Source organism: Euleptes europaea, chromosome 3, assembly GCF_029931775.1.
Source record: "Euleptes europaea isolate rEulEur1 chromosome 3, rEulEur1.hap1, whole genome shotgun sequence".
NCBI lineage: Eukaryota > Metazoa > Chordata > Lepidosauria > Squamata > Sphaerodactylidae > Euleptes > Euleptes europaea.
Window position 1 is genome coordinate 95,943,465 of NC_079314.1, and position 27,327 is coordinate 95,970,791.

General features: G+C 45.3%; 1 protein-coding gene across 1 annotated transcript; it reads right to left on the reverse strand.

The window, feature by feature from the left end:
• Nucleotides 1-1,322: 1,322 nt before the first annotated feature.
• Nucleotides 1,323-26,865, reverse strand: LOC130474873 (tyrosine 3-monooxygenase-like). The gene is made up of 13 exons (XM_056846567.1): nucleotides 26,784-26,865; nucleotides 26,359-26,552; nucleotides 25,057-25,234; nucleotides 22,324-22,412; nucleotides 21,025-21,092; nucleotides 20,601-20,651; nucleotides 15,152-15,297; nucleotides 13,074-13,209; nucleotides 11,827-11,896; nucleotides 9,527-9,583; nucleotides 6,350-6,445; nucleotides 2,282-2,415; nucleotides 1,323-1,482 (listed from the first exon to the last, which is right to left on the reverse strand). Exons 1-13 carry the CDS (start codon nucleotides 26,863-26,865, stop codon nucleotides 1,323-1,325), a joined length of 1,461 nt encoding a protein of 486 aa, XP_056702545.1.
• Between the last annotated feature and the right edge of the window lie 462 nt (nucleotides 26,866-27,327).

The window sequence follows — 27,327 nt, forward strand, 5'->3', positions numbered from 1 at the left end:
GGTATTTTTTTAAATCAGGCACAAAAGAGGGAAATGATTATCTTAACCACTGCGTAAAGTTAACAATTCTGACATACCTTTGAACCTTGGAATTCACCATATGTACAAAGTCAATTGTGGCTCGGTTTTCAGATGAAATGTATACACTGGCAGACATTCATTTGCAAGAATAGTTGAAGAACCACATTAAATCATTTTGACTATGTTGAGAAGACAAGGAATCTACCCAGCTGTTAGGTGGGTAAATGGGTATGTGCGGCAAGAAGAGAAAGACAGACCTGTCGTTAGCACCCCGGAGACTCGCCCTCTATCAAAAAATCTGTATATTTTGTAGTGTTTAAAATCATCTAGATCTTACTTTTGCTCAGTCCTGTACAGCACAATTGAGTGGGTGAACACAGCCTTGGTGTAGCAGTTGGGGAAAGGAGAGGGAGACAGCAGGAGGGGTAGCAGCCTGAAGCATGGCATACTCTGTACTGTTGACTGGAGTGTGCCATTCTTTCTTACTCAAAGGGCACTTCAGGGAAGCTCGGCAATGTTCCTGCAGCCTTTCCCATGTGCCAACTTCCTCTACCATGCAGGTGTTTCATACTGTTGCCAAAGTCTCCCCCAAAAACAACGGTATCTGATTATGATAACAGCAGAACACAGACCAAATACACAGAGAGACGAAATTTATTATCAAAATCTCTCTATCTGTATCTAACAATCCTTATGCTTGACATAACCGCAAAGGGGCCTAAACTTAATCTAAAATTTCTCTATAAATCTACAATCTAGTTAATCTATTTTATTTGTAATGTACACTAAGAGGTAGAAAGGGAGTCAAATGTCAAAAGGGACACAGAAAAGCCTATTTCAGCATGCAGAGCAAATGGTCAGAGGATTGGAGGAGAATTATATACGCAGCTATGCTCATCTTTCGGTTTAAAAAGACCGATCAGAAAGTACTTTCTGGTCTCTGTGCCTGCTTCAGGATTTTCATAAGTGCAGACAGACATTACTCACAGTCTTTGCTGCCCCTCCCCAATTCCCCCTCCCTTGGCAACACTGGTCAGGGGACACTCAGCTCTTTGTCCCATCACCCTTGGTGCCAGGCTGCCTAGGGAATGTTTCAGTTTCTTAAGAAAGCAGGCCAAGCTTTCTAAGGAATTAGGTTTTGCTTCCCTCCTCTTCACAAGTAGCTTAGCCTGCTTTGACTTTGAATATTAGGAATTATTCTGAATATCTGGAACTAAAACTAAATTTCCTTTGGATTTAATAGTATGTTATACATTATGGACTTGAACTTCACACTTAGCGGTGCTTTATATGTATCTAATTCACGAAAGCTTGTCAAAAGCCTGACAGAGATTTTTCAGTTCATCTTTCAAGTAAGAGAGGATTTCCTTTACTTTTTGTGGCAAATCAAGAACGTCTATGCTGGCAGTGAAGGGATCATAACGAAGAGAGAAAGGTTTCTGGATCTGAAGAGCATATTTTCTATTGAGGGGAAAAAAAAGATATGGTGCAATTTTTTTCAGAGTGTAAGCAATCATTAGGCCTTGAAGAGAAACCACCCCCACCCCCCGCAATGTTATGATAATATTTTAAAACTGCTTTTCCAGAAGCACACTGTTGCATGATAGAGCTGTCCTTACAATTTACCCAGTAACAGCTGACCAAGGGGATTATCCTTCTCAGAGTGGGAGCATCTTAAGGCTCAGAGTCCTTTCTTCCCTCACCATTGGTGCACATATATAGATGCACATCTAGGGCACAACAGAGAGCCAATGTGGTACAGTGGTTATAGTGCCGGACTAGGATCTGGGAATTGCAGGTTCGAATCCCCACTCTGCCATGGAAACTTGCTGGGTGCCTGTGGGCCAGTCACACACTCTCAGCCTGGACCCTGGCAAATACTTAGATGGGAGACCTCCAGGGAATAGCAAGGGTGTGATACAGTGGCAGGCAAACTACCTCAGAACATCTCTTGCGTTGAAAACTCTACAGGGTCGCCATAAGTCAGGTGTGATTTGATGGCAAAAAAACCAGGGCAGAACATCAGGCCATTGTGGGGAATACTGGGTGGGGGGGGTGTCTGTGTCTACCATCCTTATCCCCATCTGGCCATATACAACCTAATCCAACAGTGAAGTTCTACAGGCCATACCACCATTGTTTGATGATACAATTGTCAGTGCAATTCTAAGCAATCAACTTCAATTGACTGAGAAGGCTACAATACTGCTTAGGATCGCACTGTAAATCTCTCTGAATAGGTTTTCACTGTTACACTCACTGTAGCTGAGACTTTGCATCTTCAAAATGTTCTGCTACAAAGTAGACAGGCTGGAACGTCTGGTCCTGGTAAGGCTGGACCGCCATCACTTCTGGATCGAAAGGTTTGTATTCTGGCTTCTTCGATAAAGCATACTAGTAAAGAACAAGAACAGCGACGGTTATGGGCAGAGGGGTCAACGACACCCAGCCATCAACTTGCGTTGAGATTTGTACTACGGTAGCACCCGTGGAGGGAAAGCAGTGAGGGAGCTCCATCCATGCAATCACCAATGACGATTCAGGGGGATCACACAGTAGAAGGAGGAGGAGGAGAAGGAAGAGGAGGAAGAAGGTTGGTTTTTATATGCCGACTTTCTCTACCACTTAAGGAAGAATCAAACTGCTTACAATCACCTTCCCTTCATCTCCCCACAACAGACACCCTGTGAGGTAGGTGGGGCTGAGAGTGTGTGACTAGCCTAAGGTCACCCAGCTGGCTTCATGTGAGGGAGGGGGAAAACAAATCCAGTTCACCAGATTAGCCTCCTCCGCTTATGTGGAGGAAAAGGGAAACAAACCCGGTTCTCCAGATCAGAGTCCACCACTCCAAGTCACTGCTCTTAACCACTACACCACACTGGCTGGGATGTGATGTTGACGGGAGGCTTGGCCCCCTACCAAAGATGGACATTTTCCCCACCTTCAGATGCATGACCTGATAACCAGCATTATTTCAGCTGTTTCCGAGGTCAGGTTCTTTTGGCTTGGCCATATTTTCTCCCCAATGCTGCATATTTCTAACCATGTCATTCCTCCCAAAGATGTTATAACAACTACTGGGGGTGGGTGGGGAGGCTGTCTTGACTCTTTCTGCTTCAGTGGGTGAAAAAGAAAAGAAAAATAAGCGATATAAAATGTAAGTAAATAGAACTCTGGCTTCTTGGTTAGCAGTGTATAGAATGCAAGCTATCCCTTTGAGAATACTTTTGAAATCCAAACCAGATGTATTAGAAATATGTAGCAATATTATGTTTCAAGCCAGTTGAAAGGTTGGAGGATCTCAGGCACAGTTTTCAAGCAGAAGCCTTCACTCTTTGCTGTGGCTAATGTTGCTCAGAAACGGTCAGATGACCTGATTTAGCCCAGCACAGCTCGGAGGAGCCTTGTTTTTCTGCAAACGAAGCTTGCAACCCAGTGGCGTCTGCCAACAGTAAAGTATGGGCCATTACATTTTACTGTACATAGGCTAGACTCCAGCCTGGGTGTTAACATAAAATTCATTTTACATAATGTAGAACAGCTGACATTACAGTAAAATTTACAATGCAACGCTAAGTGCCTTGGGTAAATCCCCATAGCTCAGAAAACACGGGGTTGGCCAACAGGCAAAGTGTCATTACAGATTCAGGCTTGGTCGTGTAGATCTTGTCTCCTATTTTGAAAGACAGTTTCTAGGCCTGATGGTTGTTGAGAAAAAGGACTGAGGTTTGCCCTCAAGAGGCAAATACAAAAACAAATACTGAACAAAATGCTGCACACTCAATATTGATGGCTTAACATATAATTTTAAAGCAGAACTTGCAATTGTAGGTGGCTCAACCCTATAGGGTTGCCAGGTTCCTCTTTGCCACCGGGGGGGGGGGGAGATTTGGGGGGGGGCTGAGGAGGGCGGGGTTTGGGAGGGGAGGGACTTCAATGCCATAGAGTCCAATTGCCAAAGCGGCCATTTTCTCCAGGTGAATTGATCTCTATTGGCTGGAGATCAGTTGTAATAGCAGGAGATCTCCTGCTAGTACCTGGAGGTTAAGCAATCAAAAATCAACACCTCTGCCCAAGCTACAACTTGTATCCCATTTGGGAAAGTGGAAACTGTAAATTTGTCTGTGCAACCTTGTTTCAATGGATATCCTGATGTTGGAATAGATAAGCTAAAAATACACATGGTTGCAATTTTGTCCCTAAAAGGGTGATGCTTAAAAGTCTATGAGAATTTTGAAGCTACAGAAGCTTGTATTGAAATGAATACATTTTGAAATCAATATATAAACAGGACTGAGGAAGAATTGAAACGATCGTATCCCTTTCTACCCTTCTTCACTTGAAGACATCGACCTCTGATTGATTGTTACTGTACCAGGTCTGAGAAATACTTTGTTGTACATATACAATTGGCTTGTTAGCACATTATTATATACCCAGAACTGGGAAATACTTTGTTGTATATATGCAATTGGCTTGGTAGCACATTGTTACATTCAGTATACTTTTGTCATTACATATTGTTATCAGCCTGTTTCAGTACCTGGAGTTTGGCAACCCTACAATCCTGCTCTGAAGGGAGGGAAGGCAGCACGGTACAGCCCAATCTTGTCAGATCTCAGAAGCTAAGCAGGGTCAGTACTTGGTTGGGAGACCAGACCACCCAGGGCAGGCTCGGCAGAGGAAGGCAATGGCAAACCGCCTCAGCTTCTCACTTGCCTTGACAGCCCCTTGCTGGGGTCGCCATAAATCAGTTGCAACTGAGTGGCACTTAGATAAATAAGTCTATGAAATGTGCGGCTAGATATCGTTCAGTATCTACAAACACAATAGTAAATTGGTTCTTGTAGGTTATCCGGGCTGTGTGACCGTGGTCTTGGTATTTTCTTTCCTGACATTTCACCAGCAGCTGTGGCCGGCATCTTCAGAGGAGTAACACTGAAGGACAGTGTCTCTCGAAACGTCAGGAAAGAAAATGCCAAGACCACGGTTACACAGCCAGGATAACCTACAAGAACCGATGAACTCTGACCGTGAAAGCCTTCGACAATACAATAGTAAATATCTGGAATAATCATAAGAACTATAACAGCAACAGAGGAGAAACAAAACAACAGCAATTTCCTTAAAAGCCAGTTAATGGTAGCTTGTAAAAGCCACTTGAAACTGACAGTAGCATAAGACTATTAAAAAATAAATAATTAGCAGCACGATACATTAAAAAAAATCATGATCTAATCACATTTAAAGGGCCAGTGTATTAAGGAAGAGGAAAGTGCAATATTTAAAAAATAAAACATGTTCTTCAAGTAAAAGCCTGGGCAAAGAGGTTTTTAAAAATATTTTGTGTGACACTAGAAGGAGAAGAGGAAGAGTTGATTTTTATATGCTGACTTTCTCTACCTTTTAAGGGAGAATCAAACCAGCTTACAATCACCTTCCCCTCCCCACAACAGACACCCTGTGAGGTAGGTGGGGCTGAGAGAGCTCTAAGAGAGCTGTGGCAAGCCCAAGGTCACCCAGCAGGCTTCATGTGGAGGAGTGGGGAATCAAACCCAGTTCTCCAGATCAGAGTCCGCCACTCCAAACCTCGCTCTTAACCACAACTACATAGGGCACAAGGTGAATGGGTGTGAGTAGGAAATCCCAGAGGGACGGCACCCTGCCCAAGTTGTAGCCAGCCGGCTCACTTTGGAAGGGAGAGGCATTCTGAGCAGGGGGGTTAAAGACCATCTCAGTGAGCAGCCTCATAGGGGAGGGACATGTGAGGGGCACAGGCCAAAAAGGAAACTATAGACTATAAGGTTGGGGTGACACAGCATCCCACAATGGATAGCAGCAGTATAAACCTCAGGATTCAAAGCAAGGCAAGGGATTTCCTTCTCTGTACAAACTGGCTGGGATTAGGAACTGGGGAGATATCATTTCTGATCCAAACAAACATTCAGAGCACGGTGACTGTGACCAGGGTGAACAAATTCAGAATAAGCAATAATCAGTAGTGTTTTCAATATCCTTAACTATTATTTTATTACAGCTTGTGGATGACTTGGTGCCTTCACTCTCAAGCAGAAATTTAGTGGGGAGTTTCATTTGAAACTGCGTGCCTAGGAGGCTCTGTGCTGCCCTCTAGTGAGCACAGTGAGTAAATTTGTCTAATACAAAATGCTTAGGATACCCACGTACCTCTAGGCGATAAAGGCAAAGGTAGTCCCCTGTGCAAGCCCCGGGTCATCACTGACCCATGGGGTGACATCACATCACGACGTTTACCATAACTGTTTCTAAAAAGCCAGACGCCGGAGACTGATGAACGCTCTTCACTTACCACCAGCTCCCCATAAGAGGAAAGGAGACCTGCTCCATAGGCTCTGATGGATCCATTTTGTTTGCAGAGGCCAAATTCAACAGTAAACCAGTAGAGCTGAGAAACATATAAGAACACAAGATGAACCCTGCAGTGTCAGAGCTCATTCAGCATCCTGTTTGTTGTCATGACCAACCAGATGCCACAAAGAAGTTTACAAGTGGGGCAATTAAAACAGCCTTTCTTCCCTACCCTTTCCCCCAGTAGCTGGCATTCGGGGGGGGGGGGGGCTGCTTCTGAACATGGAAGTTTTATTCAGCCATGCCAGTAATTGGCCTATCTTCCCTGAATTTGGCTAAACCTCTAGAAGCCATTTAAAAGCTGGTTCACACATTACAATGGCTTTCTATAGACGTATTCCGGGAGTTCTTAGCTGGGAATTAAATTCCCAGGCCCCCATGAGGCCAATCTGGGTTGGGACTATGGTAAATGAGAAGAAGAGGCATCAGTCCCCCCCCCCACATACACACACACAATTTCCTGACCTGAAACGCCCTCAGGGAGCCATTATTTTCCTGTCTGGGAAATTTACATGTACTGATGACTACATGTAAGTTTTCCCAGTGGGTAGGGTTGCCAACTTCCAGGTACTAGCCGGAGATCTCCTGCTATTATAGGCTTACCAGGTCCCTCTTCTTCTTCGGTGGGAGGTTTTTAGAGTGGAGGTGGGGGGGGGGGGTCACGTGCGCCCGGAAGTGCTTCATCACTTCCGGCTCACATCCGAAAGTGCTGCATTGCAAAGGGCTGGTTTCCACTCAAACTCCCAGTTTGAGTGTAAAACGGCCCCTTGTAATGCATTTGACACCCGGAAGTGCTGCATTGCAACAGGCCTTTGCCACTCAAACTGGGAGTTTGAGTGGAACCCGCCCTTTGCAATGCTGCACTTCTGGATGTGAACCGGAAGTGACGTGTTGCCGGTTGCATGGATTGCCCACCAATCCTCAGCTGGTCGGCCGGCAGAGGAGCACTTTACCAGGGGTTTGCCCGCCACCAGCGGGCACCTGGCAACCCTATGCTATTACAACTGATTTCCAGCCGATAGAGATGGGTTCACCTGGAGAAAATGCCAGTGGGGCAAATTGAGGCTTCCAGGGCCCATCTCAGGTCCAGAAAATGGCATGGTGGCGGTGGGGAGGCCAAAGCCCTTTCTTCTTGAACACCACAGTCCTGATTCAAATTAGGCCCCGCTGTGCCTGAGAACTGTGTTACTAGCAGAGAACTCCAGAAGCACTTCTGACCCAAAGTCCTTGTGACAGTCATATGAAATAATAAATAAATAAAATAAGTATAACATTGGCAGTGCAGAGTTTATGTTTTGACTATAGCTTATGCCTTAATTCAGAACTGAAAAATGGATTGTGATTTTTCTATTAAAAAGTATAAATTCTATGGATATTGAGATGGGACTGGATATAAGTAAAAAAAATATGGGTCAGATTCTACAACCCTTCTAACCAGGAAGTCTTTCTATGGAGGAAAAGAATAGCAAGTGACAGCCATTTGGTTTATCTAAAACCGAAGTAAAGCTCACTTCCCACAAGCCAATGAGACAGCAATGTGATTGGTTTAAGCCAGGGGTGGGGAACCTTTTTCCTGCCAAGGGCCATTTGCATATTTATAACATCATTCGGGGGCCATAGCAGGTTTAGATCTCTCGGCGGGGGGGGGGGGAGATGCTAGGGTTGGCAACCCTAGTAGAGGAAGGGAGGGGGGAGGGATGGCGAAAGGAAGGAAGGAAGGAACTGGGAAAGGAAAGAGAACGAAGGAACTGGGGAAGGAAGGAAGGAAGGAAGGAAGGAAGGAAGGAAGGAAGGAAGGAAGGAAGGAAGGAAGGAAGGAAGGAAGGAAGGAAGGAAGGAAGGGGGAGGGACAGAGAGAAAGATAGAGGAAGGAAGGAAATGGGAAAGGAAAGAGAAGGAAGGAACTGGGGAAGAAAGGATGAAAGGGAGGAAGGATGGAAGGAAGGAAGGAAGAGTGGGGGAGGGAAGAGGAAGAAGCTCGCCGCGTGTGTGCGAGGCGGGAAGCTTCAGCCCTGCTGACGCGCGCACGCTCGGAGGTGGGGGGGAGAAAGCGTTGTGTTGGCGCTCTTCCCTGCTGCCCCCCTCGAAGGCCTCCACCAGTGGCAGAGGCACTGAGGCCAACCCGGGGCATGACAGCGGGGGTGGTGAAACCAGCGGCAATGAGGACGGGCCTCCAGGCTCCAGCAGCAGCTCCTCCTTGCCGCCTTCCTCCTCCTCGTTCCCCTCAGGCAGCTCCCAAAAGTCTAGCTCCAGGCCGCAGCTGGGCTCGGTGCTGCTGCCGCTGGCGGAGGCCTTCGAGGGGGACAGCAGGGAAGAGAGCCAACACAGCACCTTTGTGCCTCACACAGGCCACGCCCGTGGCTGGCTTCTTCCTCTTCCCCCCTCCCTCGCCGCCCAACAGCTGACAGGCGGCGAGAGGAGGTTTAAAGGGTGCTGCAGCGTTCTTGCACGCTGCGGCTTCCGGAACAGTTTCGGGGAGAGCCATGCTGGTCTGCGTTTCAATGGAAGGGCCCTGGAGCTCCCGGGGGCCACTGGAAATGTCCTCGTGGGCTGTTTATGGCCCGGGGGCCTGAGGTTCCCCATCCCTGGTTTAAGCAATCCTTTGGGAAACCTGACTTATCGGCAGAATTGTCTTCTGTGGCAACATCTTCAGGCAATTATTCTGATTGGTAAATATACCTGTTAGTTATAAGATTGCTGAGTTACTCTCTCCCCTTCCCTCTGATCTTCTTCAACATGCCAGGCAACCAAGTGCCTGAATAATGGCCAGAGTTAGGAATATTAATGCTGTTATTCAATTTGCATTAGTGGTGTCCGCTGCAGTAACAAATGGTTCATGTTTTATTTGGGTTTTGATTACCCGAATGCACATCCATTTAAAGTACAAATTCCAAAAACATCGTGGGCCATCCTTGTCGCTTTGGAAAACATTGAGCACTTTGTGGAGGAACACCTCAGATTGCTTTGAAAAACTTGCCTTTGGAGCACTGTCAATGCAATCCTAAGCAGAGTTACCCCCTGCTAAATCCCCTGAAGTCAATGAGCACAGAAGGGGGTAACTCTGCTTAGGTCTGCACTTCTGGTGTAGCTTCCCTGAATTATTGTAAAGTATACTTACTGTTGACAGTTTTTCTATATCTGCATCAGTTGCTCCAAGAGAAGCCAGTCCAATCTCCTAAAGTAGGCAACCAGGTGATACAAGGAGGTTGAGCAGGTATAAGAGGGTCAGATGACCAAAAGAAGAGCCCTACTGGTTCCCGGCTAAGGAACCATCTAATCCAGCATCCTGTTTCCAACACTGACTAGCCAGATGTCTTCAGGATCCCTACAGCTGTACCCTGTTGCTTGATATTCAGAAGTATACCAATCTGAACATGGTGGGTCTATTTAGTTATTGTGGATATTCACCCCCTGAGTATCTTCAGCACATTTGTCTGCATGAACATATAGCCCTGTCACATAAATGAATTCTATGGGTGAGGTCCAGAGTAAACATCTACATGGACTTGTTTACCTTTAATCTTCCCCCCACCCCAGTTTCATTTATTATCTCATGTAAGTTAACAATGTAAAATACAAAACCCTACTTCTTATCTGGATTACTGTTTAGCAAAGGAAAGGAATGTATGGAAGTTAAATATATTCTTTCTAAAAGGAAATACTGTAGGCTTTGCTGGTCCCCACCCATGTGATTGGAACAATTGGCAACATCAGGGCAGATGGGGACCAGATTGGTCCACTCTTAAAGCAGTTCTCATCCTAACACAGAATAATATTTGCCCTGTTTTGGACCTATGTCCCAGCCTACCTGTGGCAGCATCTGAGAATGGAGGGAAGAGGAAGCAACTGTGCATTTATCAGCTGCCACATCTTCATCCATACCACTGGTTCTCAGTGGTGCAACCCACCAGAGTACCAATAGGAATGAACTTAAGTTTCAGAGAAAAGGTTGTTGCAAAAAGGCACCATCATTACAACTAACTCTTCATTGGGTGGCCCTGAGATCTAGTATTATGGGAGAAAAAGCTCTCTATATACCCTTTCTACACCCCAAGCATAATTTTATAAATTTCTATCATGCCTCCCCTCATTCATCTTTTTCTAAACAGAAAAGTCTCAGACATTTTAGCCTTGTCTTATGAGAAAGGTGCCCCAACTTGATCATCTTGGTTGCCCTCTACTATACTTTCCCCAGCTCTTCAATGTTTTTTTTTAGATACCGTAAGCAGAACTGCCCTGACCTGGATAGCCCCAGGCTTGCCAGATTTCAGAAGCTAAGCAGGGTCAGTATTTGGATGGGCAACCTCCAAGGAATACCAGGGTTGTGATGCAGGGGCAGGCAATGGCAAACCACCTTTGGGTGTCTCTTGCCTTGAAAACCCTTTGGGGTCTCCAGAGGTCAGCTGTGACTTGACGATAAGAAATAAAATAAAAATCAGAACGGCACATAATGTTCCAAATGGGTCTGCACCACAGTTCAATATAAGGGTATTACAACATTGACTTTTATTTTCAACCCCTTTCCTAACAATCCCCAGCATGGAGATTGCCTTTATCATGGCTACTGCACACTGAGTTGATATTTTCATTGAGGTTTCCACTAGAACCCCAAGATCTGTTCTAGTCTTGGTCTCAGACAGTTCAGACATGATCAGTATATATTTAAAGTTAGCATTTTTTTTGTTCCCGTATGCATCACCATACATTTACCTGCACTGAACTTCAGTTGCCAAGTTGTTGCCCACTCACTTAGACAGATCCTCCTTATAGGTCTTCACAATCTGCCTCATTTTTTACCATTATGAATCATTTGGTAATATCCACCAACTTGGTCACTACAGTTCATTTCCAATTCCAAATCGTTTACGAACAAATTAAACGGCACTGGTTTTAAATAGTACCAGTAAGGGCATGTTTGTTTGGAAATCCCAGGAATCTGGGAGTATCTTTTGGGTCCCCCAGGGCAGAGGCACATACACATAACACATGAACACATAAAGCTGCCTTCTATTGAATCAGACCCTTGGTCCATCAAAGTCAGTATTGTCTGCTCAGACCGGCAGCGGCTCTCCAGGGTCTCAGGAGGAGGTCTTTCACATCACCTACTTGCCTGGTCCCTTTAACTGAAGATGCCAGGGGATTGAACCTGGGACCTTCTGCATGCCAAGCAGATACTTTAAAGGGAGGGAAGGTGGCATGGAGTAGCCCAATCTTGTCAAATCTCAGAAGCTAAGCAGGGTCAGTACTTGGAAGGGAGACCACCAAGGAAGACTCTGCAAAGGAAGGCAATGGCAAACCACCTCTGCTTCTCACTTGCCTTGAAAGCCCCTTGCTGGGGTTGCCATAAGTCTGCTCAACTTGACAGCACTTTGCACACACACAAATAGTGAAGAGTTAATGCAAGGATAGGGACATTACCTGTGAGAACTGCGCAAATTCCTTGTCAGCTAACATGGGAACATGGCCCAGGAGTTCATGACAGCAATCACTGTGAAAACAAATAATGTTTTAAAACATCATGAAGCGTTTTTTTTTTAATGGCAAATTGTGATTGCCCTATTGTGTTCTGGAGAATGTGGACACATGTTTAAATCCACCAGAGCAACAGAAGACAAAGCAACCATGAGGTCTCACTCCTGGCCCTCTCCAGATCTTGTTGTCATCTCTCCTTTGCCATTTGCTACACCCTGCACATTATAGCTGGTACTAATTACATGCTCATTGTGGCAAGTGGTGGTGGATGACAGGGCCAGAAAAGGAATCAGTTGAGGAAACCCTCCAGTTGCCTTGTTTCCTGCAACTTGACAACCACACCAAACAACAGGAGCTTGTTCATTCGTTCGTTCATTTATTCATTCATTCATCATCCTTTCAAATGTTGGCTAGAGGATTGCAATGAAGAGATGCAGCCCTAACTCAAAAGAAGTGTAGAGCCTACAGGTCAGTTCTCAACATGTTCAAAGTCAGCACTACCTACCTGAGGTAGGAGAGAAATAAAAGCATATCATATACTTGACTCACTCAATGGTCATCCTTGTCTAGGGGTCATAAATCCCCCTAATGCTACCAAACTATTGCTTTCCATCACAATGAAATGTCAACAAAGGCCACTCAAATCAAGTGACTATTTTGTTCAATTAGGAAATTTGGCATTCAAGTGCTATGTTTGGGATTTTTATGTAAGGCTAGCAGGATGTAATAGACTGGAAAACAACAGGTCATAGACATTCTTGTGTGGCCAGAGAAAGGTGTTGTGTGAACCTGTCAAAAATGATTGATAGTGACAGCTAAAACTAAGCAAATGATAAATTTTAGAATACTCTTGAAGACTTCCTAGAGCCTTTTTCTGCTGGCATATAGACCCCACTGGCCACTTGCTGAAAAGCAAAGTCTAGTTGATAGCCCACCTCCTCCCACCTTCCAGTTACCATCAGCAAGGCCTGAGACAGAGAAGGTCGCAGCCAGACACCTTTCAACCATTCCTTGACTCAGACCCTATTGTGACCACCCCCCAAAACCATTTCATTGTATTTCATTTTTTATTACTGTATGTAGTAATTGTGCATTTGTACTGCTGTATGCTTTTCAAGGAGTCAATTTTTGCCTGGAAAAGCAGGCTAAAATACAAGATGTAAATGTTACATTATCACCCCACTACTACTCACGGTTCTGGAGAATGCATTGGGGAAGATGAATGTCTAATGTACTGTGTGCTCTGAAAGACACGAAATGCCAGGCCAGCAAGGAAATCGCGAGCAGAGAGAAGCCCTGCAGCTGGTCTCAACTGAAAGCCTGTTCTTTCTGGAAGAGAAATAAACAGAACTGTACAATCTGGGAACAGAATGGATATGACCCTTGAATGATCTGTAATACTCATCCTGACATTGTTATTCTCTGTGCATGAATGTAAGAAGTATACCCACAGTCAAAAGAGTAATCAATAAGTTGTTTGAGATACATGTTGTGCATAACAGACAATCTGCTGGCTGCCAGAAACTTGGCAATGGCATGCATTCTGCCTTTGGCTGAAGGAAGTTCTCCAGCCTAGGAAGCCTTCATCCAGCTTAGGTGGCTCTTTCATGGAAGGAAGAAGTTGGAGGAAGGCTCCTTTGGCCTGAGGAAGGCTTCAAACTTTGTTCAGTGGAATGGTAGGATACATGCCAATTGGGGATGCGTGAACTCCTTCAACTTCAGTACACAGCCAGATCACCATGCAGGACCTTGCCACTGATTTATTGACGACCATATCGAGATCTTGCCAAAGAGCTCATCAGTGATCCCTGAGTGGTGGCATGCTAGCACGATTGGGTTTCACGCATGCATGCTGTCCCTTACCACTGATGGTGCTGCTGCATAGGCATATTTCTTTGCTCTGCTACCAAATGTAACTGTATCATCAGTGTCTTGGAAAATGAATCGATTTTAAAGTAGACCCTACCTTTCACTGTTGTCATTAATAATTGCTGATTGATTATAGCTTCCAATATTTGTGGTTTGGCAGGGATTTTGCACATTCATAGTATTGCAAAGGACAATTGGAGTGATAGTTTCCTACCATGTTAGTTATTTGGATTCTTATCTCCCCCCACCCCAAACACACATCACATCACTTTTTAAAGCTATCAGTCTGTTCCAATCACCACCAGGTTAAATAGCAAGGAACAAAATTGTATAATACTTATGGTTAAAAAAAACCCAACAACAGCAGCCCTCTAATTCTTAAGTCTGGACATTCCAAGAGTTTTGTGGGGGGGGGGGAGTTGCGGAGGCATTTGTAAAGGAGTAACTTGTAAAAATTGTACTTGTGATTTATAGCTCTCCAATAAAAACAGAACTGCAATAAAGAATTGGAGGTGAGACAGGGCTTGTTGGACAGACTGCTCCACCACTTCTGGAAGCCCAGAGAGAGTTGAAAGAGAAGTCATCACTAATTGCCCTAAAGGAACCTATAGGAACAAATGTCCACAGGCCACTCTTGGCCTCCAAACAGAGCTACAATACAATTGTTTATACTCTGGCTATGATTATTCTCGCTTTCAACTAGAACTCACTTAGGTATACAAACACACCCCTCCTCTCTTTTTCCCCATTTAATTTTTTGGGAAAGCACATTATATTTTTGCACATTTGGGGGAACTTTTCATGTCAAAACCAGTCAATGTATTTCAACAACAACAACAACAGAAAAAGCTGAAGAGTACTTTGTTCCCATTCCTTGCTTCAGTCTTTGGCTACCCAAAGTAATGCTTAGAGACAGCTAGCTACACAATGTTTGCAAGTCCTTTACACACTGGACCATTTCCATTCATTGATGTGATAGGGCTCTTTAGACTTTAGATTCCGGGTGCTTAAAGGAGAATTGTTCCTGCATAAGACCGCCACCTTTCTTTATGGATAGAGACTCTGTCCATTACAGACAAAAGATGAACAAATTCCCAGCATGGAGATGCCATAATGGGAAACACTTCACTTGGCTTTATTTTCCTCCCCATTTGGTAGCTGTAAAAAGCATAAATCCATCTCCACCTTGAGTTTCCTACTTCACCTTTCCTCTACTGGGCCAGAGTCCAGGGCCCCCTAACTAAGGTCTGACTCATTCCAGAGCATATGGAGAATAATTTGTCTGGGAAATAGAATGGAAAGAGCTCAAGCTGGTAGTTCATATGAAAACACCATTGAGTGGCATCTACCAGCCACATGGGACTATGCAGAACGAAAATGCCAAGTTGCCATGCAAGCTTGCCTTTTAAAAATGCAGAGACAGCTTGCAGCTGAGGAATGGAACCTGCTCTGTATCCACAGTATTTTTCAAGCTGATGAAAGCCATCCAGGTATTGCTTACAAGCGTGGGTAGGGTAAAGACTTCTCAGCTTCTCATAGATCTCTCTCCTGAAAGCAAGAACAGTTGTTAGCTGGCAATTGTCCTCCATAGGAACAGCATCTTTTAATTGACCTCTCTGGGAAGAGCATCATTTAAATGACATATCACCCGTATGAGAGCCAGCATGGTGTAGTGGTTATGAGTGATGGACTCTAATCTGGAGAACCAGGTTTAACTCCCACTCCTCCACATGAAGCCTGCTGGGGCTAGTCAGTTCTCTCCAAACTCTCTTAGCCCCACCTACTTCACAAGGTGCCTGTTGTGGGGAGGGGAAGGGAAAACAATTGTAAGCTGCTTTGAAACTTCATAAAGGAAGAGAAAAGTGGGTATAAAAACTAACTGTTCTTCTTCCCTTAATAAGTATTAATTTTTCAATTGGGGGGAGAAGATTTAGTAGGATTTTTTTTTTTTTTTAAGTGCTACAAATCTACCCCCATTGAGTGCAACCATTTTATATGTGGTAAAAGTTTGTGGAGTATGAAAATCTGGAAAAAGGGAAGGGGGGGTTGAATGATTTCTTTGAAATTAAGGAACACGGTGTAATATGAGTTTATGTCCTGACCTGGATGGCCCAGGCTAGCTCAATCTCATCAGATCTCAGAAGCTAAGCAGGGTTGGCCCTGGTGAGTATTTGGATGAGAGACCACCAAGGAATACCACGGTCATGATGTGGAGACCGGCAACGGCAAACCACCTCTGAATGTCTCTCGCCTTGAAAACTGCATTTTGCAATCAAATGGGGATTTGATGGCAAAGAAACCCAAAAAACAAAATGAAATTAATGAAGCTGGAAAGCGGAGTCCATTCTTCAGACCAAGTTACCATGTAGCCATATTTCTTTATGAATATCCTAATAATGAGGATGGGACAATGGCAGGTTTAGGGCCATTTCTCACATTTTGTGGCAACAAATCCATCTTTGGCAAGGGACTAGGGCCAATCCATACTCTCATTGATTAGTGTACTTGTACGGTACACGTATTTATCTCCGCCACAAATGACAATTGGCAACCAAATTGACAACCAATTTGCACCAAAAACAAAATTTGGGGGTTAATTTGGAAGTTCTTTCTGAAGTGCAATAAAGAAGGATTTCTGAAGGAAGCTTACAGCATTCCAGTGAGACTAGGTGAATTCCTTTCTAGAATGTCTTGCGTCCCTGGCCAGGATTGAATTAATTGTCCAAACAACTTTTACTAGAAGGTCAAATAATATTTTATAAGGTACCAATTTTACACTAAAAAATCTTGTAGAACAGCTATAGAACATTAGCTAAGACCACACACGTTATTAAAAGTACACATTAGAAACCATATATAAAAAATAATGAAGATTTTCATCTTGGTGACATCTTTCCCACAATGAAAAAAACAGGGTTGCTTCATATGTTAGGCAGCAATATGTTCCCCCCCCCTTTGTATACTACATAAATAGGGTTGCCAACCTCCAGGTGGTGGCTGGAGATCTCCTGGGATTACAACTAATCTCCAGCGACAGAGATCAGTTCACCTGGAGAAAATGGCCACTTTGGAAGGTGGACTCTATGGCAGTCCCTCCCTTCATCAAGCCCTGCCCTCCTCAGGCTTCACTCCCAAAATCTCCAGGTATTTCGCAACCCAGAGCTGGCAACCCAGTGCATAAAATATGAAAGGGAAATGTTTGTATTTCCATGTACAGTGGAAAGTCGTGACTGACATTTTGTGATTCACCGTGGCAAACATCAGTAAACAACCCATTTTATAAAGCACAGGTCAGCCAAAACCATCCTTCATCCAAGAGCATCTTGAACTGAACTCCAGTTCGAAGAGTGTGAAGCAAGCCAGAATGCTCAGATCCAAGAATAAACCTCCCTAAGATGCAAAGCTCTGGCCATGTACTCTGGAACACTGTGTGGATTCATATGGCTGGGGAATGAATCACACAAACAAAAGGCTGAAGAAAAAAGACATCTGAATCATAAGCAAAAGATTTTCAATCACTAAACAAGCCAAGAAATAGACAGCTTCTTTGCAGAGTGCCCACCTCATACATAACTTCTATGCCACAGAACCAAAAGACTCCAGTGAGTACTTTGGTTGGGTTAACGAATGGGCTTAACAATTACAATTCCACTTGACATGCTTGTAAGTCCTTCGTACGTCTGTTACTAAAGTGAAAAATCTATGGGATGCCATCGTGTACTCAACTCACAATGTAAGTATGCTCAACAATCTAAGTTTCATTCACTGGAAGAGCTTAATCAATAGGGCTGCCAGGTCCCTCCTCTCCACCACCGGGAGGTTTTTGGGTAGAGCCTGAGGAGGGAGGGGTTTGGGGAAGGAAGGACTTCAATGCCATAGAGTCCAATTGCCAAAGCAGCCATTTTCTCCAGGTGAATTGATCTATATCACCTGGAGATCAGTTGTAATAGCAGGAGATCTCCAGCTAGTACCTGGAAATTGGCAACCCTATCTAGAGATCAGTTGTAATAGCAGGAGCTCTCCAGCCACCACCCGGAGGTTGGTAACCCTATTAGTCAAGAGGTGTCAACCATAAGGCCCAGGGGTTGGAGCTGGCCCCTTGAGAGCTCTTCTCAGCCCGTGAGTACGGTTGCCAGGTACTAGCTGGAGATCTCCTGCTATTACAACTGATTTCCAGCTGACAGAGATCAGTTCACCTGGAGAAAATGGCCACTTTGGCAATTGGACTCTGTGTAGGGTTGCCAAGTGCCCAGTGGTGGCAGGCAAACCACCAGCAAATGCCCCTTTGCCCCCCAACCAGCTGACGGTCGGCGGGCAAACATGACGCACATGCCGCTACAGGTCACTTCCTATTTACAACCGGAAATCCCGCCTTGCGAGGGGCCTTATGGCACTCAAACTAAGAGTTTGAGTGGCATAAGGCCTCTTGTGAGGTGGGACTTCCGGTTGTAAACAGGAAGTGACGCGCATACACGTCGGCACGTCCACGCGTTGCCGTGCAATCCCGAGATGTGCCTTAAAAGTCTCCCGCCGGAGGAGAGGTAGGACCTGGCAACCCTAACTCTATGGCATTGAAGTCCCTCCCCTCCCCAAACCCCACCCTCCTCAGGCTCCATCCCAAAAATCTCCCGCCAGGGGCCTGCCAACCCTACCCGTGAGCCGAGGCAGCCACCGCCCCCCAGTCCTGATCTGGGCTGGTGAGCTCACTGTGGGCTTGCCAGCCGAGGCAGCCACCCCCACCCTATCCCCATTCTGGGCTGGCGAGGCATGGCCCAGCATGACCAACTGAGATTTATGTCGTATCTGGCCCTCGTAACAAATACGTTCGACACCCCTAGCTTAGTCCTTTCACAAAATCATTTTTAAAAGTCAGATCCAGACTTCAGAACAGATCCTAAATATCGCAAATCATGAATAGTGTGCCTATACACATTTCAGGAATTATTTGACCTCCGTTTTGCATTTTATAACTATTGTGTTAGAAAGAGTTTTTCGTTCTCTCTCTTTTTAAAAAGGACCCACCTATTTTGCTCTTGGAAAGAAAACAAGTAATCATGCAATGGCAGAGAGCCTTATGGAAAGTAGTTTTGTTTTGGGTTGGTTTTTTTAAAAAACTTCAGCTCTGGGGTTCTAACACATTTGTAAACACTGTTTTATGAAAACTGAGCTCATTCTTGGAAATGCTGACCAAGACAAATGATCTTTTCCTGTTTGAGTATTGTGTTTCTTATTTCTTTTGCTGCCGAAGTGTTGCTAGGAAGGGTGATAGCCAGCATCCCACAATGGCTGTTTTAGATAAATATCGAGGTTTAGCAAGCATGGATGTAGTTTTCAAAGCTGTGGGCTGAGAAACAAAGATGCAGGCTTCCAACAGTGGCTATTGTTGGTGATGTCTAAATCGCATGGGCCTTGGACCTCTTCCACCAAGCAGTCAGGAAAAGGTCAGGAGAACAAGACAGGAGACCCTTGCATGACCAGGGAAGGAGCATCCCCTGCAGTGGCGTTAGGGTTGCCAACCTCCAGGTACTAGCTTGACGGCACTTTACACACACACACACACACACACACACACAAGGACCACCTACTTACACATGAACCTACTCAACCTCCAGTCATCTTCAGGAGCCTTTCTTTGAGTGCCTTCACCATCTGAGGATAGATGAGTGGAAACAGCCCTCTTGGCCTTGGCACCAAAATTATGGAATTCCCTCCCCAGGGCCCTTTGTCTGTCCCACTCAATCATTGTCTTCCATCATTAGATGAAGACTTATCTGTTTCGTTTGGCATTCCCTCCCTGACCCTCTTTGCTATGTGTTTAATTGTTTATGCGTTTAATTGTTGTTTTTAAACGTTTTTATAATATACCTTTTTAATGCTATTAAAGGCTTTTGTATTCGTTCGTTCGTAATATACATTTTTCAAAGCTCGGTGTAAAGGTTTTGGGCTCTGTTGGGTGGAAACGGGGCACAGGATTGTTTTAATAAATAAATAAAGAGGTCCTCCCTTAGAAGCAACAATTTACTCTTCTAGCTAGGAAAGCAGAAATAAAGAAGAAATGCTGTTTGACTGATGATTGAGGATGGGGGGGGGGCTGACCTCCAAGGACGATGGCATGAAGGGAAGCGCTGAAGTGAAGGTATTCAGTTCTGGTCTACGCTTACAACAGAATGAGCCAAAACTACAGGGGATTTGAGTGCTAAAGCGACCATGGTGATGCGGCACTTCCAGGGGTAAACCCAGAAGTGATGTGATCGCGTTGTGCATGTGACCGCCCCCCAAACTCCCTTTGATGGAGAGGGGGGACCTAGCAACCCTACTTTCAAGCCAAAGGTTGGGTGCCTTTAACGTGCTGCTGTCTTGGCCAGAGATATAGGTACTCACAGATACTTGAGTACCTATATAGGTATTCACAGGTATATAGGTACTCACAGGTATAGGTACTCACAGGTATAGGTACTATATAGGTACTCACCTATAAAGGTACACTCAGATACAGATAGGTACTTGGCCAAAGATATAGGTACTCACAGATGAAGAAATGCCCATGCCGGCCCTGTATGATGCCTCTGGAATGGGGGAAGCCCAGTTTTTGCAACCCACACATTTCTCAGGTATAATGACAACAGTCTACAATCCCTGGTTAATGTGTTTTACAAAATGCATGGGTTGGTTTTACACTGATTGGGTTCATTGCACAACCAACCCAGGTGATGCACAGCTATGACGTGCCATTTTCAAAATAGATGTGCCCTTTTTAAAGCATAAGTGCTAGATGAGTACAGGAACATAGCTTTCCTGCTGCTTTCAGGGCTGACGGGCTGACGGGCCATAATGCAAAATCGTACTCTCACCATGTAGCGGTTTCTTGGGCAGTGTACTCAACTCTTGGTAAAGGATCACCCCTGTAAAAGAACAGAGAGCATATTGGATTGAAATATATTTACACGCCGCAGACAACATGCTAAGGAGGGATCTAGGAAGTGTCCTTTGGGCTACTGGTGGCCCGGAGAAAAAACTAGGCAAGCAGAAGGACTGGGTGTGTGAGCTAGCAAGAAACTAAGCTATTCCATTTTTATCCAAACTGAGGTACCAGGCAGGAGCCAGAAGTTTTATAGGGTCAGATAACACCCTAACATGCCATTGTACCATCTAACCCACCAACACATCTAAGCTAATAGTACTGAAGTGCAGAAAAGAACAGGTGAGCAACTCCGTCCTTTGGTAAACTGCCACAGTGATGCCGTTTTAACGCCCTAGTCCACCTGCTGCTCTTACTGTCGAAAGTTAAAGGCCAAGTCAGCAATGAAGGCTCTCCGCTTCCTGTATTCTGGATCAGCAAATCCCTGAAATCAGAAAAAAATATTCAACCCAATATCTGGCCACAAAACTCAATCCAAAGTCTTAGTAAGGCTGTGAAAATGAGATTTGAGTTTTCAAATTCAGCATGTGTATTTTTAAAAATTTAGTTTACATTCTGGGTGTTTTTAGAGTTTGAGGTTGGATTTCATGATGCCTGTCAGAATCTCTGGCACGTGAGTGGGACGAAGGCACAGTGGCTTCTCTCAGAACGTGGCGGAAGTATTCACAAAACTGACTAGTTGAAAGTGATGAAAGCCAGCAGGCATGTGGATTTGTTTCAGTTCCCTATCTGTTGCTGTTACATTATTATTGTAATCAGTTCTTTAATTGATATATACAGGGCCATCAAAGTATGTGAGGGTTTTACAGAATAACATAAGCTAAGAGAACAAGGAAGGGAGGGTCTGCTTTGAGGAGTGTACAATTTACATTTTGTTAGTGGAGGGGGCTGTATCTGGTAGTGTGGTGAGCTGCCATTACTGCCCAGGATGAGGCCCAACTTGGGTTGCCAACCTCCAGGTACTAGCTGGAGTTCTCCTGCTATTACAACTGATCTCCAGATGATAGAGATCAGTCCACCTGGAGAAAATGGCCACTTTGTAAGGCTCTTGACATGAGTTAGGCCAGGTTCTGGCTACGCGTCAAGTCCTTGGTTCTCATGCCTCTGAACGTCTGTGTAGTTTCTCTCATCCTGTTTTCTGCAGCTCCAGTAATGTTTAGTCTGTCTTCCTGGGAACCGCTTATCTCAGGGTTGCCTAGCAATGTTTACCTTTTCTGTCCATAGTGTCTTAAGCATGTAACTTGCCTGTGTTCAGACATTACCAGCCTTACCTACCTGAGGTAGTCAGTTCTTTAATCTGTCTTTTGGCTCCTAATAAAGTCTTACTGCTTCAGATCTACCTGTCTGGATGAGTTTGCTTATGGGATGCTAGGGACAGACGCCTGATCCTGACACCCACTTCAGCCACTCTCCCCAAACTACAATGGCTGAAGGGGTCCAAACAACCCCCATTAAAAGGCACAAGGCCCTCCTACCATACTTAACAGGGGAAACAACAAATAGAGGCTTCATGGGAAAAGTACAGTGAAACAACTGGCCTCAATAGGATCACAACATTAAAAAGGCTTAATTATAGATGATTATTTGCATGGTACTTGATATGAGCTGAATTGCGTTCAGACCGAAACAGTTTGGAAAGTGCCTTCATAACTCACCGGATGCTCATGATCCAAATCCGGGTCATATCTGGCGATCAGATGATGGCAGTTGTCAAGGTCTCGTATCTTTTTCGGAAACCACAAGGCTGTTGGAGAACAGACTGTGAGTACATGGCACATGTTTGTTGAGTGAGGACTGCACAGGAGAAGGAGCTGCTGCTCATTTCGGGTGGCCTGAAATGTCAGACCATACATGCAAAGGCCTTATATGTCAAATACTTTACACTGCTGTTCCTTCAAGCCTAGTCAGTAACTTCTCAGTATATAGGGGATCATCAGCATTCATTCATTCATTCATTCATTCATTCATTCATTCCATGTTCAAGTTATTCACAAAACTGAATCCAGGAGTTATGTTATCAGCACACAATATAACTTAAAGCAATGAGTGAACCACTGACTGTAGAGGCAAACACAAACAGCCAATGCTTACAACCCACAGTTCCATGTGCCCCGCACAGAGATAATTATATTTATGAGTTAGGAGGAAGAAACACATAGAGACAGGGTCCCCAGCACAGCCCTCCTGAAGAGATAAAACATATTGTAAACCAGTAATCCATAAGGCCATCTATAAAAACATGCAGTTCATCTGGGTTTAGCTGGCAATTTATATGCTTGATTATCAGTGTTATTTTCTGGATTGTAGCCACAGGTCTTGCTACAGAGAGTCGTAAGAAGAGCAGAGGCTGCCTGTTCTCTGCTTTGGCTGCTGAGATGTGTGTGAATGATATAGAATCATTGAATAGAATCATAGAGTTGGAAGGGACCACCAGTGTCATCTAGTCCAACCCCCCTGCACAATGCAGGAAATTCACAACTACCTCCCCCCACTCCAGTGACCCCTACTCCATGTCCAGAAGATGTCCAAGATGCCCTCCCTCTCATCATCTGCCTAAGGCCATAGAATCAGCATTGCTGACAGATGGCCATCGATCCTCTGCTTAAAAACCTCCAGGGAAGGAGAGCTCACCACCTCCAGAGGAAGCCTGTTCCACTGAGGAACCACTGCAACTGTTAGAAAATTCTTCCTAATGTCTAGACAGAAACTCTTTGGTATGTGGGTTGTCTGTAGTTACTCAAGAATCACATCGAATGTCAGATGTGTCTTTTTGTGTGTACCTCCCCACATATAGCGAGACAGTTCAGAAGGCATGAGTTCAGAAGCCTCTTTCTGCATGCCAATTGCACTCACTGGATCTGATTGGTTTTAGCACAGTGGTGTCCAGTCTAGAGCACGTGTGCCACAAATGACACAGGCATTGGGAGTTTGCGGCACAAATGGAGGGCCTGCATTGGCCTTCGGAATAGGGCCTTCTCAGCAATGGCACTAAAGCTATAGAACTCACTGTCCAGCCAAGGTCACTCTTCCCCAACTTTGTTGCCCTTCAGATGCCCAGCAAAGGCTCTTTGATTCTACAGAGTATTTGGCATCAGAAGAGTCCTTCAGGCAGCAGCAGGAGGTCCAGTTCTTTAGCCAAGGCAGGTATGTGACTGCATAGGGTGGCACTAGGATGTATCTGAGGGGCTCACTAGGTCGTGGCATTTGGAGGCACAGGAAGGAATGGGTCCAGGTTCAAGTCTAGCTCCTGTGGCAATGCTACAGGGGCTCAGCTTGGATCCAGTCAGCAGCACAGGAGAAAGCAATGAGTGCATCTTGCTTGGGACTGCAAATATCTTGAACTGGCCCCAGGGCAGCTGTTTGCTGCTAACTGGGTTGTGACAGTTGATACCTAAAGCTACAGGTCTTCATCTTCTTTGTACCTTGTTTCTTGGTGAGATCTTAATTTTTTTTTTAAATTTGATTGTGAGATACTTTGGACTTTTTTTGTCTGAAAGCCAGGATTCCAACATTTCATTAAATAATTAATCAGCCCTGCATACCTACCTGCCTCTCTAAGGCTTCGTTGATACCTGTTCCCCAGGTTGGTAGACTAAAAGCAAGCAGGAGGCTGATAAATTGCTGTAGAAGATCCCCTGGCAAAGCAAATTGCACAGGGATCTAGAAGAGCTAAATAAACGCTCACCCTTGCACCTTGTTCTCCTTTGTCTTTTCCAGACTAAAGCTGCAATCCTAAAAGCACTTCCCTGCTGGGAGTAAGCCCCATTGAATAACATGGGGCTTACTTCTGAGTAGACCTGCTTAGGCTTGCACCCTAAAAGCAAGGCCATAGTTAGGCACAGTGTTCACTGGAGCAACTCTCTCATTCTTTGAACTACATTTTTTTTGCATTCTAAAAGGCTACCATTTGTTTGATTTCTCTGAATATTTATTTCCAAGTGCATTTTCTAATTTGCAGTTGATTTTCTCTTTTAGTGTGTAATATGGGATAAAAGTAAAGGTAAAGGTCCCCTGTGCAAGCATTGGGTCATTCCTGACCCATGGGGTGATGTCACATTCCGACATTTCCTAGGCAGACTTTTGTTTATGGGGTGGTTTGCTAGTGCCTTCCCCAGTCATCTTCCCTTTACCCGCAGCAAGCTGGCTGGGTACCGACCTCGACCTCGGAAAGATGGAAGGCTGAGTCAACCTTGAGCCAGCTACCTGAAACCAACTTCCATCAGGATCGAACTCAGGTAGTGAGCAGAGCTTGGACTGCAGTACTGCAGCTTACTACTCTGCGCCACGGGGCTCCTAATATGGGATAATGGGGGTGTAAATCTTCAAGGGTTTTTTAAACAGCAAACTTTCATCCACTGAGGAAAGCAGAACTTCCATGTATTGCACACCTTTTTCTTCTCTGTTGGTTTTCACATTCTCTGCCACTCTTTTTAAGGAATTCACAAGGCTGCTGACTTTAGAGCTCAGAACTTCACATTTCACAAAAAATTCAAGGTCCTCATCAGCCATATTCTCCGATGTTTTGGCTGCTCTGCTCTCAAGGTGATGGATTTCAGCTTCAAACATCTGTAAAATACAAACATATGTATATCTATCTGTCTAGTATTGCTCATACAGCTTTAGCCTGGCTTGAGCAAAAAATAAAGGAATAATAATGTGTATTTAAATCTATATTTAAAACAAAACATTCACACACACACTTTTCCAGCTGTTTTATTCACAGCACTGCACAGTGACAAAAACCAAAGTTAAAAACAATAAAATATCAACGAGACACTCTCACTCAATAATCTGGAATAAGCAGCCTACAAAATTCATAATTCACAACATTGTCAAATCAGAGATTCAACATTCAAACTCCAAAGCCATACGATACTTTTTATTAGGGCCTGCCAACATAACACAAAAGAGTGTACTGTGCTAATAAAAAGTATTGCATGGCTTTTGCTTTTGGGTTTGGCTTTGAGACAACAACCCACAACGTATACCAATATTATAATGCACATTCATAAAAATAAAAAGTGGATGCCAAATATGTTGAACAGATGTTGCACACTGTTAAAAATTAAGCTGATGATACTTCAAGAGAACGTGCTGAAAAGCAGAACCAAATAAAAGACACTTTTGCAAATATGAAGACTATCCCCAAATAAACAAAGTATCATGTTTACTAAGGGGGGGGGGTTATAAGGATCAAAGAAGAAAAAGAGTTAGTTTTTATATGCCGACTTTCTGTACCTTTTAAGGAGAATCAAACCGACTTACAATCTCCTTCCCTTCCTCCCCCCATAACAGACATCTTGTGAGGTGGCTGAGGCTGAGAGAGTTCAGAGAGAATTGTGACTAGCCCAAGGTCACCCAGCTGGCTTTGTGTAAAGGAGCAGGGAATGAAACCTAGAGTCTGCTGCTCTTAACCACTACATCGCACTGGCTGATATCCAGGCGAAGATGATATCCAGGCACCATGGCATCCCACATAGGGAAGAGGGCTCTTCTCATCAAAGTGTTCCCCTTGGCTTGGCCCCGATGTGATCTTTTGAGTTCTGAACTGCAGCAATCGTGTCCCAATAAGGGACCGGGGCCCTCCAGAAGAGCTCCCGGACGCTGAGGGTACCGGGGATGGCAAACCCAGGCTTGCTACCCCGAGATATATGAAAGGCGCTGCCCCTCAGGCGGGCAGCAGGCCGTACCTCGAGCACTTGGGCCGCCCTGGAGGGGCCGCGCTGCCTCCCACCGCGGAGAGCGAAGGTCAGGATCAGCGTGACCCGCCCGCCCTCGCCTTCCCCCGACGGCTTCTGCGGCTGGTCGGACGGCTCCATCCCCGGAGGCTCCCGGTCTTCCAGGGCCCGATCTTCACCCCCGCTGCGGAGGCAGAGGCTTCGCCCTGGGGGAGCGCAAGCGACCGGCGCGGAACCCCAGCTGCGCCCTCCCGGCAAAGCGGATCGCTCTTAGGCTGCAGATTGGGAGACGAACCCGGGGGGGGGGTGTTTCGGCTTTGGGGGCTGCCAACGCTTGGAAGTGGGATGGGGAGCCCCGCGCCCCTCGGTGCGCGGCGGAGAGCGCGGAAAGCCGCACCTGTCCCCTTGTCACTTCCATCCAGCGCGCAAAGCCACACCTGGCCTCTTGTCGGTTTCATCCAGCGCCGCCCCGACGCGCAAAGCCAAGACACGTGGCTCGACTCTGCAGCAGACACCCATCCATTGGTAACCAGACCCTTCTGGAAGTCCCCGTTTTAAAAATCCAGTGGCCCCTTTATGCACGGGAGGTTTTGCCTTGGATTTGCAGCTCTTTCGGTGCGCATTTTCCCCGTCCGAATTCTCAAAAGTCTGCACGGGGGCTTATAGGGCGAAAACGCATGGTCGCTTTATCCTCCTTTAATCCCTGTTTTAGCCAGGATCGAATGCACATTAGGTGAAACGCATGCATTCGATCCTGGCTGAATCCTGGCTGAAACAGGGATTAAAGGAGGATAAAGCGACCATGCGTTTTCGCCCATTGTTGACTTTGGGGGATTTGGGTGGGGAAAATGCGCTTCGAAAGAGTGGCAAATCCAAGGCAAAACCTCCCGTGCGTGAAGGGCCACTTCCGAGGCCGAGGCCCGATTCCGATCAGGACCGGAGGCTCAGGGGTAGAACATTTGCTCGGCATGCAGAAGGTCC